This window comes from Pimephales promelas, chromosome 19, assembly GCF_988280905.1.
Source record: "Pimephales promelas chromosome 19, fPimPro1.hap1.1, whole genome shotgun sequence".
NCBI lineage: Eukaryota > Metazoa > Chordata > Actinopteri > Cypriniformes > Leuciscidae > Pimephales > Pimephales promelas.
The window spans coordinates 13,734,662-13,748,223 of NC_142787.1; the positions used below are offsets into that span (position 1 = coordinate 13,734,662).

The following is a 13,562-nucleotide window of genomic DNA, read 5'->3' on the forward strand; positions in this document are numbered from 1 at the left end:
AGACAGTAAAAGGGGTGTCACATACAATACATACTGCCGACAGTTCAACAAGGAGCGCACATGTAACCCCTCCACCCGGGTCCAGCTCCGAGCAGGCCTCGAACCCGGGTCTCTGGAATGAGAGTCAGGCGCTCTAACAAGGAGGCTAAGGAGACTGCAGCCTCTAGCGACTGTCGCTAGAGCACCTATTGAGATCAGAGAAGTGAGGTTTACTTGCACAGCAACTACTAGCTGGCCTCTGTTACACTCACCCCCCTAAACCTCACTCTCATCCGGGTCACGGCACCAATGTAACCTCTCACACCCGGGTCCTACTCGCCCCGCTCCGAGCGGGCCTCGAACCCGGGTCTCCGAAGTGAGAGTCGGGCGCTCTAGCAAGGAGGCTAAAGACTGCAGCCCCTAGCGTCTGTCGCTAGAGCGCCTATTGAGACCGGGGAGTGAGGTTTACTCGCACAGTGAGAAAATCTGGGAAGAGAGAAAACATCTTCTCCACCACTGCTGTGTAGTTGCTTTGGTTCTTATATTTCTGAAGGCCCTGGAACGTCATGCAAAAGAGACATCAATGTAAGAGGTTTTAGTATTTTGAGGTTCACAGAAAAACTAGTAATCAATAAATGTTGACACACTTGCACTGAACTTCTGTTCCAAAACCTAGTGAGCTGAAAAGCACGAGAAACTCGGTTTAAATTAATTCAATAAAATTTGCTTCGAACATGACATGATACGCATAAGAATAAAAATACATAGCACACGCATATATGGGGTAAACAATAAACTTGGTGACTAACCAAACGGATTAGTCCACCATCTTGCATGGATTTCTTTAGTTGAGCTCATCATAATGCATTCTGGGACATCCTATGCAATAATGTGAGCAAATGTTTGTTGTGAGCACAACTGTGCTGTCTTAAAATGCTGCCTATATAGCATCTCGCCAGCTTTTGGAAAAGATTCAGTGTCATTTTACAGTTACTTAAAGGAGCTGTATGCAAAATTGTGGCCAAAACTGGTACTGCAATCACTTTCAAATTAGGGTTTATCCCCACCTTCCCCCATGACTTGAGGTTGCCAGATATACTACAGGTTCCAGCAGGAATGTAGGCTGCTACAAGAAGCTTCCAATGACAAGTGACGAGTCCTACACAGTGAGTTTTTTTCTGTTAATTATTTATTTCAGACTATGTAACATTAACATTTACTGTAACATTTTGGATTCATATCGAGTTTTTTGGGGTTTCGCAATGTTAGAATTTTATTATCCGATTCCGACACGTTTTTGTATGCAGTTGTGGTAACTAGAGAAGAGCTGGCAACCCGAATGCCGCAACACTACTGAGTCCGTGATTGGTAGATCGGTGGAGGGTGATGCATCAGAACAAAACACAACTTGACAACGTCAACATCAGTCAAGGGCTGTGACTTCACCTTTTAAATGACAATATCCTGGCCGGACTGTCAGTGATATAAGTATTTGAAATGAACATGATTTCGTAGCCCTCAATCGGGTCATGGGGTCTATACAACCCCAATCGACTTTTACTTAACAAAAAAAAGTTCCCTTCATCTCAGTGGAATAAGATTTTGTAACTTTTCATACATTATCTATCTACACACACACACACAAAAAACTGGGCTTGATTCGTTGTTCTGAAGGTATGTAAAAAACTGTTTACACTTCTGGTCTTTGGGTCAATATGACCCCACATTGAAATGAATGGGAAATGTGAAAAAACTAAATATATTTTCTTCATGTGTCAAAAAAAAAAAAAATCCGGCATGAATCTGAAATTTTTTACACAGAAATAAAGGCCTAGTCCTAGTGCATAAATGCTACGCATCATAAAAAAATAACATTTCATATGCTAATGCTAAAGCTAATGGTGTATTTGAGGAATTGTGTGTTATATGGATAAAAAAGTACTTTATATCTCTTCCTCTGGTCAGGAAGGACTCTTCATCTGGTCAGACAGGACACTTCCTCTGGTCTGGTCAGGCCGGACTCTTCCTCTGGTCAGGCAGGACTCTTCATCTGGTCAGGCAGGACTCTTCCTCTGGTCAGGCAGGACTCTTCATCTGGTCAGGCAGGACTCTTCCTCTGGTCTGGTCAGGCCGAACTCTTCCTCTGGTCAGGCAGGACTCTTCCTCTGGTAAAGCCGGACTCTTCCTCTGGTCAGGAAGGACTCTTCATCTGGTCAGGCCGAACTCTTCCTCTGGTCAGACAGGACTCTTCCTCTGGTCAAGCCGGACTCTTCCTGTGGTCAGGCAGGACTCTTCCTCTGGTAAAGCCGGACTCTTCCTCTGGTCAGGAAGGACTCTTCATCTGGTCAGACAGGACACTTCCTCTGGTCAAGCCAGACTCTTCCTGTGGTCAGACAGGACTCTTCCTCTGGTCAAGCCGGACTCTTCCTCTGGTCAGGCAGGACTCTTCCTCTGGTCAAGCCGGACTCTTCCTCTGGTCAGGCAGGACTCTTCCTCTGGTCAGGCCGAACTCTTCCTCTGGTCAGGCAGGAATCTTCCTCTGTTCAGGCAGGACTCTTCCTCTGGTAAAGCCGGACTCTTCCTCTGGTCAGGAAGGACTCTTCATCTGGTCAGGCCGAACTCTTCCTCTGGTCAGACAGGACTCTTCCTCTGGTCAAGCCGGACTCTTCCTGTGGTCAGGCAGGACTCTTCCTCTGGTAAAGCCGGACTCTTCCTCTGGTCAGGAAGGACTCTTCATCTGGTCAGACAGGACACTTCCTCTGGTCAAGCCAGACTCTTCCTGTGGTCAGACAGGACTCTTCCTCTGGTCAAGCCGGACTCTTCCTCTGGTCAGGCAGGACTCTTCCTCTGGTCAAGCCGGACTCTTCCTCTGGTCAGGCAGGACTCTTCCTCTGGTCAGGCCGAACTCTTCCTCTGGTCAGGCAGGAATCTTCCTCTGTTCAGGCAGGACTCTTCCTCTGGTAAAGCCGGACTCTTCCTCTGGTCAGGCAGGAATCTTCCTCTGGTCTGGTCAGGCCGAACTCTTCCTCTGGTCAGACAGGACTCTTCCTCTGGTCAAGCCGGACTCTTCCTCTGGTCAGGCAGGACTCTTCCTCTGGTCAAGCCAGACTCTTCCTCTGGTCATGCCGGACTCTTCCTCTGGTCAAGCCGGACTCTGGTCAGGCAGGACTCTTCCTCTGGTCATGCCGGACACTTCCTCTGGTCAGGCAGGACTCTTCCTCTGGTCAGGCTGAACTCTTCCTCTGGCCAGGCCGGACTCTTCCTCTGGTCTGGTCAGGCCGAACTCTTCCTCTGGTTAGGCAGGAATCTTCCTCTGGTCTGGTCAGGCCGAACTCTTCCTCTGGTCAGGAAGGACTCTTCATCTGGTCAGGCAGGACTCTTCATCTGGTCAGGCAGGACTCTTCCTCTGGTCAGGAAGGACTCTTCCTCTGGTCAGGCAGGACCCTTCCTCTGGTCAGGCAGGACTCTTCATCTGGTCAAGCCAGACTCTTCCTCTGGTCAAGCCGGACTCTGGTCAGGCAGGACTCTTCCTCTGGTCATGCCGGACACTTCCTCTGGTCAGGCTGAACTCTTCCTCTGGTCAGGCAGGACTCTTCCTCTGGTCAGGCTGAACTCTTCCTCTGGCCAGGCCGGACTCTTCCTCTGGTCTGGTCAGGCCGAACTCTTCCTCTGGTCAGGCAGGAATCTTCCTCTGGTCTGGTCAGGCCGAACTCTTCCTCTGGTCAGGAAGGACTCTTCATCTGGTCAGGCAGGACTCTTCATCTGGTCAGGCAGGACTCTTCCTCTGGTCAGGAAGGACTCTTCATCTGGTCAGGCAGGACTCGTTTACCAATGCGTGACGAAATTTTGCGTGCAAAATCCATTAATTTATATTTATATTATATAATTTATATTAATTTTAAGTGGAAAAAAAAGATTTTGAGTCGGGTTTTCCAGACAAATTCGCACCTTTGATCAACATAAAGCTACTTTGTTTAGCCAAGCTTCAACTAACGTTACACTATTGACAAAGGAAGTTTTTTTGCCTGCAAAATCTAAACTAAATTTTAAACCTAAAATAACAATAGCAGAAAAAAAATGTATTTGTAAATAAACATAAGTAACCTACAACCAATCCTTAATAAAACATGTGAAATGACCCTGGTTGTAAGACTAAACTTGACATAAACTGTAAACTTGTCCCTCAAATCTGATTGGTTGATTGGAATATTGTTCCAGGAACATGTTGTGAGACTACGTTCACCATACAACATTACTGCCTGACCGCATTGTTGCTTGTGTGAAAGCAAATCCCCCTGCATCCGTGTTTCAGAATCCATTGCGGAAAACCTCTGCAGAAGACTGGAATCTGTTAAAGCAGAAAAGAAAGAACAAACATTTTTTTGGTTCGGTGCTGCATGGTTTCATCATGGAAGTCCTTTATTTTTCTTACCAATGAGAGCTGGTATTAGATTTGGAACATGATTTATGTCATTTTTCTTTTCAAATCTTTCTTCCAATTTGTGCGCACATTATTACTATTATATAATTTTTGCACATTTGTTCCTGAGAGTGTACTGTATATTTGAAAGGGGATATTTGGAAATGACACCCTCCAGCTCACCAGACTGGGTTTCACAGGCAATGTGCAAAAATATGAACTGTGTGAGTGAGAAGAACATTGTCTCGTGTCAGTCATAGCTGCGTTTGTGTCCCATGAATCATGCTTGCAGCTTAAAATGACACTTACACTTATTTAGGGTCAGAATGGCTGTTTTTAGAAGAGTGTGATCCTAGATATTTCTTAGGAAAACTAAAAAAAAAGGCCAACTGTTAATCTAATATTTGCTCACCATTGCATCCACTTGGAAAATCCACCATTGTGCAGATGTATTTTTCAAATTTGCAACAATTTATGCAGAAAATATGTATTTTTCACTTCTAACATCAAAGGAGGCAATTCATGACATTTCACAACACCTACAGAGCTTGTGTATTTGTGCTTTCAGCCTAAGTGGTATTCTCTGTGGAATTATTACTCACTTGTAAATTGTTTTGCATTATTGTTCCTGCAAAATGAATGGACATAAATGTAAGTGCTTAAGGGACCATCAAAAGGGCATCATGTCTACAGGAATGAAGGTTAGGCCACATTTTAATTATTTCTTTGATGGCTACAAAGAAACAGCATGTACTGTGTTTGTGATTGCATTTACATACAACTGAACTAATGGAAATGAATGACGACTACAATCTTAAACTGGTCTATACTGCCCTCTCTCGGCCATAGAAATCAGTTACATGGTGAGAACAATACATTTACTGCAAAGGAATATCGGTGTTAGTAGAGGGCCTATTTAGCCTATTTACCCTTATAATATTTACCCTTATAATATAATATTTTAATTTTATGTAGGCCAAGTAGCCTAATTTTATGTGTTTTTTTTTTTTTTTTTTTTTTTTTTTACATTTTTATTAAGCCATTTTCCTGTTTTAGCTCAGTGCTATGAAGTAGCACTAGTTAACAATGACACCAGTGGCCAACAAAATACCAAACGTTCCCCTGAGGAAAAACTTATTAAGAAATAATTAGGCTACATCAAGGCCATGAGTCGGGATTTCAAGATTTACTGTATGTTTTTATTTAAAATGAATTAAATGAATTGGGAACATGCAAAAAAGGCCTAGGCTACATTAGATTTGAATAGGCCTACATTTATAAATCCTTCCAATTCCGTCTCACAAACCTGTGAGTGACGTTTAGCGACATAATAGAAGTAGAAAAACATGATAGCCTATAGATTAATATTATTTAGCCTACATTTCTTATTTTCACCCAATGTTTCTTTCCTAAGCATCCAGAACTTTCCGGGTGATTTTGCTGTTTTCCAGTCAGATATCAGTCTTGATTTCACCTCAGCTGAAAGTCCTCAAAAAATAGGACTCCCTGTAATATTGACCTTTATTATTGTGCTATTTCGAACAAAAAAGACGGCTTAACAGTCCAAAGGCATTCTCATCTATGAGGTAAGACTGTAAAGTTGTTGTAAACTGTCGATTTCAAGCTTTGAAAAGCCAGAAAGCTCTTGACGCATCAATTGATTGATGTCAATGGGGCGCACCTGTGGTTCAACAGTCGACTGTCAGTTTTAGTGATTTTATAGATAATATTTTACATGAAAACATTAATGATCACAGGTGAAATTGTGTAAACATCAAAATCACATCATCTATCTTGATTTGTGATGAAATGTCGCAGCTGGGATCGGCTGTGCCCTCATCAAACTTACCCGAGGGCCTCCCGGTGTCCAGTTTGACCCTGCTGATCCTGGTGCTCATTCCCTGCGTCCTTTTGCTCCTGCTTCTCAACTGCCTGTTTGTGGGATACAAGCTGTTCCGCATGACCCGGAGGAAGAGAGACCGATGCGGGTCGGAAACCTCGCTCATGCACTCCTCATATTCCACCCGCCAGAGAATCACCCGATTCTCTGATGAGCCTCTGTTCGCTCCAAACAGAAAGACTAACTATGTTTCGGTCTCTGAACCGTTGCTGGCGCCACCCATAACCTCATCCCTGACCTCCTCGGCGGAGAGAAGGGCCACCGGGCAGCGCGCCAGGTTTCTACGGCCGGATGGGGCCACTTACGCCGGGTCCGAGTCACTGCGCGTGCCGAACTGGAGGAAGAGCGCCCCGGTTCTGCTGCTGTCCAGTGATTCGGACACGGAGCGAGTCAACAGGGTCCCACCGAACTCACCAGCACTTCGTGCGACTCCAAATGGGGTAGGATCAAAAACACGAGTATGTCCAAAAACTGCCAGTTCTGAATCCTGATACATTTTTATACAATTGACTATTATTTTGAGTATTAAGGAAATATGTCAATGGTTATGGTAGTTATGGGCCTAATGGATATTAATTTGAGTATGTTTATGATGGTTATGGGCCTATTGAATAGGCCTATTAATTTGAGTATTAAGGAAAGATGTCCATGTTTATGGGTCTATTGAATATTAATTTGAGTTTTAAGGAAGATGTCAATGTTTTTAGGCTAGTGGTTATGGGCCTAATTGATAATAATTTGAGTATTAAGGAAAGATGTCCATGTTTATGGTGGTTATGGGCCTATTGAATATTAATTTGAGTATTAAGGAAATGTGTCCATGTTTATGGGCCTATTGAAAATTAATTTGAGTATTAAGGAAGATGTCAATGTTTATGGTGACTATGGGCCTATCGAATATTAATTTGAGTATTAAGGAAAGATGTCCACGTTTATTGTAGTTATGGGCCTATTGAATATAAATTTGAGTATTAAGATGTCAATGTTTAATACCATGGTTCTTTAGTAATTAAAACTATGGTAATTTTGCCAATTTCAAATAGTGGGTGTTATGAAAATTGGCAAAAAAGTATGGTTACTAAACTTTTACTATAGTAAAATCATGGTTAATTTTCCTAATGGCACTACAATTTAAACACCTCCTCACTATACTATTGGTTGAAAGTAGCCTATTACTTTAGTCTCATTTGGTAATGTTTTGCTCCCATTGAAATATGTTTGATCCCACCATGCCACTGTTCATCCGACTGTTACTGTATTGATGGTTACAGTTCGCACTGCAGATGACTTCCATGCGTAGAAACAGCACCATGGACCTGGAGAACGCTTCTCTGGATAAGATCCACGTGGAGTGTGAATCCGCCAGCATCATCCCACCAGATATCTCCTGTTATGTGGCGTCATCAAGCCCCTCAGCGGGGGGTTCTGGACTGGACAGTGACTTCGGAGCCAGTGCAGGCCAGTTTTGTGATCTCATGTATTCAAAAGTTCAACCCATGTCTTTAAGATTATATAATTGGAGCACTACTGCTCAACAGTTCAGAATAAGGACCATTTTTAATGCTTTTGAAAGAAGTCTCCTATTTCTCACCATAGAACTGTTTTCTATTTTAATGTATTTTCAAATGCAGTCTATTCTAGTGAAAGATGATTTTTTTTTAGAAGCCATGACTCCAGATTTCAGTCACAAGATCCTTCAGAAATCATTGCAATATCCTAATTTGGTGCTTTCAAAAACATTGTAATTCTTTTGACAGATCAGTAGGCTAGTGTATATTTGACGTTTGTTCATTCTTCAAATTCTCCCAATTGTCCATTTAGGTGTATCTCTGCGTATCCTTTCTATGGACAGTGATGGTTTCCCGGGCTCAGTCTGGGCATCTGCTCTGGAGTGGGATTACTACGACCCAAGTTACGTCACTCAGAACCACATCCCGAAACACAGACCCCACGCACCTCCCATCACCACCAAACAGTACTGGGTCTAGAGCCTGAACAACTCCATTCAGCCACTCTCATTCTCACTTCAGTTGAGCAGAGTCTCGATTTATTCTGTCTGGGTTAAGTGCATTTAATGTTCACTTGCTGTTTTAACTGCAACACATCACATGTTGTCAAAGCACACAATCCAAGAAAAAAAAAGTTCACAATCACAGCAACTCCAAACAGGTTCGTTCTGTTCACAATGTATTTATGTAATCTCTTCACCTTTGTTCTCACTTTAGATCATCGACACAGCGTTTGTTTTACACCATTTAGATTTCTCACTGTTTTTGTTATTTTTTTTGTTTCCCACATGATTCTCAACATGGAGTTACTGAGGATTTCAGAAAAGACTGTTTTCACAATTTTGACACCCTACACATTATTGTATCAAAGAAAAGAGTATTTAGATTATGCCTGAATTGAATAAAGTTTTAAAATTTTATTTTATTGCTGTTGAACCAAACAAAATAACCAACAGTGAATTTCCTAGTGATAAGTATGCATTAGAATTTTATACTGTAAACAGCTGATTGGGAGTTTAAAGTCTCCACTCTGTTTAAAGCTTCCATGAAAGCTGAAATAATAAATGTTCCTAATAATTAATAACAACTACCAAATAATTTCACCATGGTACTCTTTAAATTCTCTTCAAGTAAACATTGGTTTGTATTGATATAATTCTGTTTTGTCAGATAGTTTGAGAATGAATAAGGCATTGAAACAGTCATTTCAAACATCACTTTTTATTGGAAACACAGTTTACGAGGAGCTGGACGCAGCCACAGCTGCCCGACGGGGCTTGGGCACTGTTCCCTCACGGAATCCATTCCTGAAATGCACAGAAAACATACTTCAGTTAGCATTACAACACAGATATAATGTAAAAACTATTCAAATGGCCTAAGATATTTTTCACAAGCTCATAACATGATCAATAGATCTGATGTGCAATAAAATCCCCACCCAACAAGAGTTTCAAAAATTCACTAGTTTGAGGAATAAAAACTCAGTTTTAAGTCCATCTATAAATGCATGGGTCCGGCTTACCTCAGTACAAAGTTATTATCACTGGACAGTCATTAGTTCAGACATTTATGTTTGGACATCATTGGTAAGCAAACTAATCTAACCGGGCAAAATGCACTCGAGTTTTGGACAAGTATCAGTGCAAAATCAACAGGAAGACATTGTTTTCAAAAGCTTGCGTTTTCAGCCCCCAAGACACGGTTGTGTAAATGAACAGCCAAAACCAAGCGGCAACATTCGAATCTGAAAAATGAAGCAAACCCGGAAGTGCGAAAAACTGCAATACATCTAAAATCCACTAGAGGGAGGTCCCAAAAGGGAGCAAATGTCCATATACCCCATGTTAAAATGTCTGTTTTCACAGCATAAATTCAAGTTTTTACAGTTTGACCCATGGACTTTTATTGTAATCTTCAATATGTTCCGCGTGCCTGACAACTATGAGGGGGGAGAATTTTTTTCTAACTTGTTAGTTTAGATCGTATTTAGATATAAAACGTATGACAAATAAGGGCGGTTAACTTTGATTGACAGCTGATAACGGGCTGCACCGAGTGGAATTTGACGTCTCAGCCATGATCCGACACAACACATCATACCACCTCTGCATCCCTTCTGGACATTTGTATTTTGTATTTGTATTATTTCTATCATAAACAGCCTCAAACCCGTTCTTCAGAAAGTCTATGGGTGACGTAACAGATGCTTTGTCCATATTTTTTACAGTCTATGGCCAAAACGCATATAAAGTTGTGTTTTCAGTTGCACATTTACTCACCTGAACCTGCGGAACACAACCTTCATGTGCCTCATGCGGCCAGTTCCTGTGGTGCTGCGTCTCTTGGCCTTAGTGCTCCAGTTGTCTACAAACAAAAACAATCATTACTTCACACACATGAAAACAAAAACACATTTGACCAGATGAGCAACTGTGTTCTGTTCATCAACATCAAGCTTACCTCAGTTCAAAACACTTATCACTGGACAGTCAATTGTTCAGACATTTGTTTTTTTTTTTGGTCATCACTGGCAAGTTAATATACCAGACAGAACACAACAGTTTTTGCAGTTTCCATTTTACTTAATTTAATGTTACTTTAAAGTGCCCCTTTTATGTCATTTTAAAGGTTCCTAATTTGTTTTGAATGTCTCATGCAATAGATTTACATGCATCAAAGGACAAAAAAACACCTCATATACATTCCACCATCTAATTCAAGAGTCAGAAAACAGTTAATTTTAAAATCCAGAAACGCCTCTTTTCCACGAGCCTACTCTGATTGGTCAGACAGCTCAGGCTGTCGTGATTGGTCAAACTCTTACATGTCTGAGTACTTATGTTTTGATGCGCATCGGAGTGAATTCACAGCGCTGAAAACTGGATCTTCTCAACATGTCAACAACAAACCAAACTCTTCCAGTATTAGCTACTACTAGTGTTTGAGGGTCCAAGTAGATGTTGTTCAGGCAGCCAATGAAGATCATAGACTGGCATAATGGAAACTTGTTTAGTAAATAGGATGTGAGAGAAATTAGCAGCTCAGAATCAATTCTATCTTTAAGTACACAATAACTATGTCACACACTTTGATCTTTAAAACCCAAGACATTTTACATTTACAAACAGATATATTACTAGTCTGACTATGTCAGACTTCATACTTCTGTTCAATTTCAGTTCGCTTCTGTACCCAGTCTGAGATTGCGACTGATCTCTCAGTTTTCCTCTGGCCTGAAAACAGCCGGCCAATCAACGAACAGAAGGCAGGCTGAGAGCCGTGACGTAGACGCTAAGCGCCAAGTTTAAGATTGTATTTTAGGTAAGGGAAATCGAAAACGACCACGGATATGGAGATACGGGATGCAATTTGCTCTGTTGTGGAGAATATATTCCCGGCATTTGCAAACTGAAGCCCGAACAAGAGTGTTTGATAAAAAATTTTAATGGAGGTGATGCTTAAGTTGGAGATAGAGGCGATTGCGTTGTGATTGGCTTATGGGTAACCAATGATTTTACACTTCAGACAAGCAACCCCCCCAAAGAGAAAGAAAACACTTTTAAATTATGCCATTCCCGACTCTGTCTACGAAGTGAAGTTTGGTATTACCAGGCTACTATATTACTTCATGAAAGGCAATATTTGAAACGCATAATAGGGGCACTTTAATGTTATCACTGATATAAAGCAAACTTTCGACTTGTAAACTTACACTTTCTTTTGCGCTTGGCAGGGTAACCACACTTCCCGCAGGTGGACTTCTGCAGGTGATACGCCTTGGATCCACAGCGGCGGCACAGAGTGTGCGTCTTATTGCGACGCTTACCGAAAGATGACGTACCCTTCGTCTGAAAAACAAAAGTAATTTATAATTCACATTGCTTAAATGGTCTCATTCATACATCAAGTTGACTAAATAGACAGAATCAACAGGCAGTTTGATTGGCTTTAACGCTATAATGTTAATTGTCTATTCTGAGACTAGTTCACAAAAACACTGTTTATGTAACATAGTCAGGTCACTAAATTTATAATTCCTAAACATGCGGTTTAAAAAAAGCATCTCGCAAGGTTGTTGCCAATAATGATATGAAGGAAGCTAACTAAGTATTGACTATGAGAGCCAACAATTACGTAACGTTATAGGAAGAATGGATGTTCAGTTAACGTACTATTTAATGATATTAGCGAAACCTGGACTATGACTATATCAATAAACTCTTTAGGGAAGGAAACGCAGAAAAAAATGCTGTCTAGAAAAGCAGCATAAAAGACTCTAAAGAAATAAAAATAATAAACATGTCTGCACAGGCCATGTAAACTCACACCACTACGATAAATATACAACTAACGTTAGTTTCTAACGCTCGTTCCTTTACGGTCTAATTTAGACAGTTACAGTCTCAAATACATTAAGACTACGTACAATTTAACGATTTAAATAAATACTGAAGATCGTTTTAAAGCTAATTCACGAGTTCGTTAATACTGCAGGGAATGCTATGCTTCATGCTAACCGAAAAAATAAAATCATCTATAACGTCTCATTATAGAGGAATCACAAACATAATAGATGATACTGACTCTTGAATAAATATGCTTGTGGTATTATTAATGTTACAGTGATTTAAAACAAGCCACGAATCAGATGTTAGAGGATTTTGAAAGCAAGGCGTTGTAAGACTCACCATCTTTCCTCAGAGCTGATTCGAAAGAGACCGGAAGAGGTTCCGGTGTTCCATTAAAACACCACCGGCGCTCCTACGGTGCAACAACTATATGTGTCCCTCTTAGTGTTGCACTGCGGACTTCTCCATTCAATCACAACAACGAGTCCTACAGATACAACAAATATTTTTAATGACGACGACAAATCGTAGTTTCAACCTAATAAGCAGCTGTTCTGGTCACAAAAAGGATAAATTAATTATCAATTATCTCAGAAATGCCAACAACGATAACAAGATTTAGATGCTATTTACACAATGAGAAGCATCGAATTATATTAAAGTGGAGATTGTACTAAATATTCCTGTTAAAGTTAGGCTTAGGTGGAGGGTTTGGTGTAGTAATTTATTTATAGGCCCAATTAAGCTTAATTTAAAGACAACAAAAGCAAGGATAGAATGTGTTGCTTAGCCCTTTTCTTCAGGAAACAAAGCCAGACATTTTATTGATTTGTCTTTTACAAATGGTATTTTAGCTGCAAGGACTCACAGCCACCATGAACATAAATAACAGAGCTGCCAAAAACGTCTAGACTCAAACTGCCCCTAAAAAATCCCAAATGACCTTCATAGGCCATGCAATCATCTGATATCACGTGTAACGCAAAGATAAAGCACTGATTCCTTTTCCAGTTTTTGACACTTTTGTCCCATCTCATTTCAGTAAAATAGTTCAATTCTGTTTGTCAGTTAAAAATAATCACCTAATGTGAAATGGCCTTCCAATGAGAAATCATTATTTCCTCTTAGGCTACCTTTAGCTATCACTTGTGTTCATTATATTATTATCACATTATATATGTATCACTATTTTATTTATATTATTTTATTTAGTTAATCATTTATGCATTATTCAGTTATGTTATCCTAATGGCGTTTTGTTTGGGCAACCAAATGCCCAACAATTTGCAGAGCATGCTTCCTCTTGTAATTGCAGTCATTGATCCTGCTGATGTCCCCTAAAGCCTTGCCTCGTCTTTCTTTAATGTTTTGAAACCAGTCTAGGTCTGCAATCCCTCCCTGCC

At 40.8% G+C, this 13,562-nt stretch overlaps 2 protein-coding genes and 2 non-coding genes across 5 annotated transcripts; 1 reads left to right on the forward strand and 3 right to left on the reverse strand.

The window, feature by feature from the left end:
- Window positions 1–6,046: 6,046 nt before the first annotated feature.
- hwa (huluwa) lies at window positions 6,047–11,629 on the forward strand. 2 transcript variants are annotated; one of them, XM_039679245.2, is made up of 3 exons: window positions 6,047–6,757; window positions 7,571–7,757; window positions 8,121–11,629. In XM_039679245.2, exons 1-3 carry the CDS (start codon window positions 6,209–6,211, stop codon window positions 8,285–8,287), a joined length of 903 nt encoding a protein of 300 aa, XP_039535179.2. In that variant the 5' UTR covers window positions 6,047–6,208; the 3' UTR covers window positions 8,288–11,629. The 2 variants fall into 2 exon arrangements, with proteins under 2 accessions (XP_039535179.2, XP_039535180.2); XM_039679246.2 differs by having other exon boundaries at window positions 6,048–6,739.
- On the reverse strand, window positions 9,013–12,651 carry rpl37 (ribosomal protein L37). Its single transcript, XM_039679248.2, has 4 exons — window positions 12,499–12,651; window positions 11,523–11,658; window positions 10,090–10,174; window positions 9,013–9,114 (listed from the first exon to the last, which is right to left on the reverse strand). Exons 1-4 carry the CDS (start codon window positions 12,499–12,501, stop codon window positions 9,045–9,047), a joined length of 294 nt encoding a protein of 97 aa, XP_039535182.1. The 5' UTR covers window positions 12,502–12,651; the 3' UTR covers window positions 9,013–9,044.
- LOC120484203 (small nucleolar RNA SNORD72) lies at window positions 9,326–9,403 on the reverse strand. The gene has a single exon (XR_005623693.2). It is a non-coding gene; the product is annotated as a small nucleolar RNA SNORD72 (small nucleolar RNA).
- LOC120484204 (small nucleolar RNA SNORD72) lies at window positions 10,264–10,347 on the reverse strand. The gene has a single exon (XR_005623694.2). It is a non-coding gene; the product is annotated as a small nucleolar RNA SNORD72 (small nucleolar RNA).
- Window positions 12,652–13,562: the final 911 nt, after the last annotated feature.

What these genes read in the sequence shown, in the direction of transcription:
- hwa (XM_039679245.2), top strand. Translation starts at nt 6,209, where the DNA reads ATGTCGCAGCTGGGATCGGCTGTGCCCTCATCAAACTTACCCGAGGGC. An exon ending in GGGTAGGATCAAAAACACGA is followed by an intron (nt 6,758 to 7,570) that starts GTATGTCCAAAA and finishes TGATGGTTACAG; the next exon opens with TTCGCACTGCAGATGACTTC. An exon ending in TGACTTCGGAGCCAGTGCAG is followed by an intron (nt 7,758 to 8,120) that starts GCCAGTTTTGTG and finishes TTGTCCATTTAG; the next exon opens with GTGTATCTCTGCGTATCCTT.
- rpl37 (XM_039679248.2), bottom strand. An exon ending in TGCCAAGCGCAAAAGAAAGT is followed by an intron (nt 10,175 to 11,522) that starts GTAAGTTTACAA and finishes TTTTGTTTGTAG; the next exon opens with ACAACTGGAGCACTAAGGCC. An exon ending in GTTGTGTTCCGCAGGTTCAG is followed by an intron (nt 9,115 to 10,089) that starts GTGAGTAAATGT and finishes TGTGCATTTCAG; the next exon opens with GAATGGATTCCGTGAGGGAA.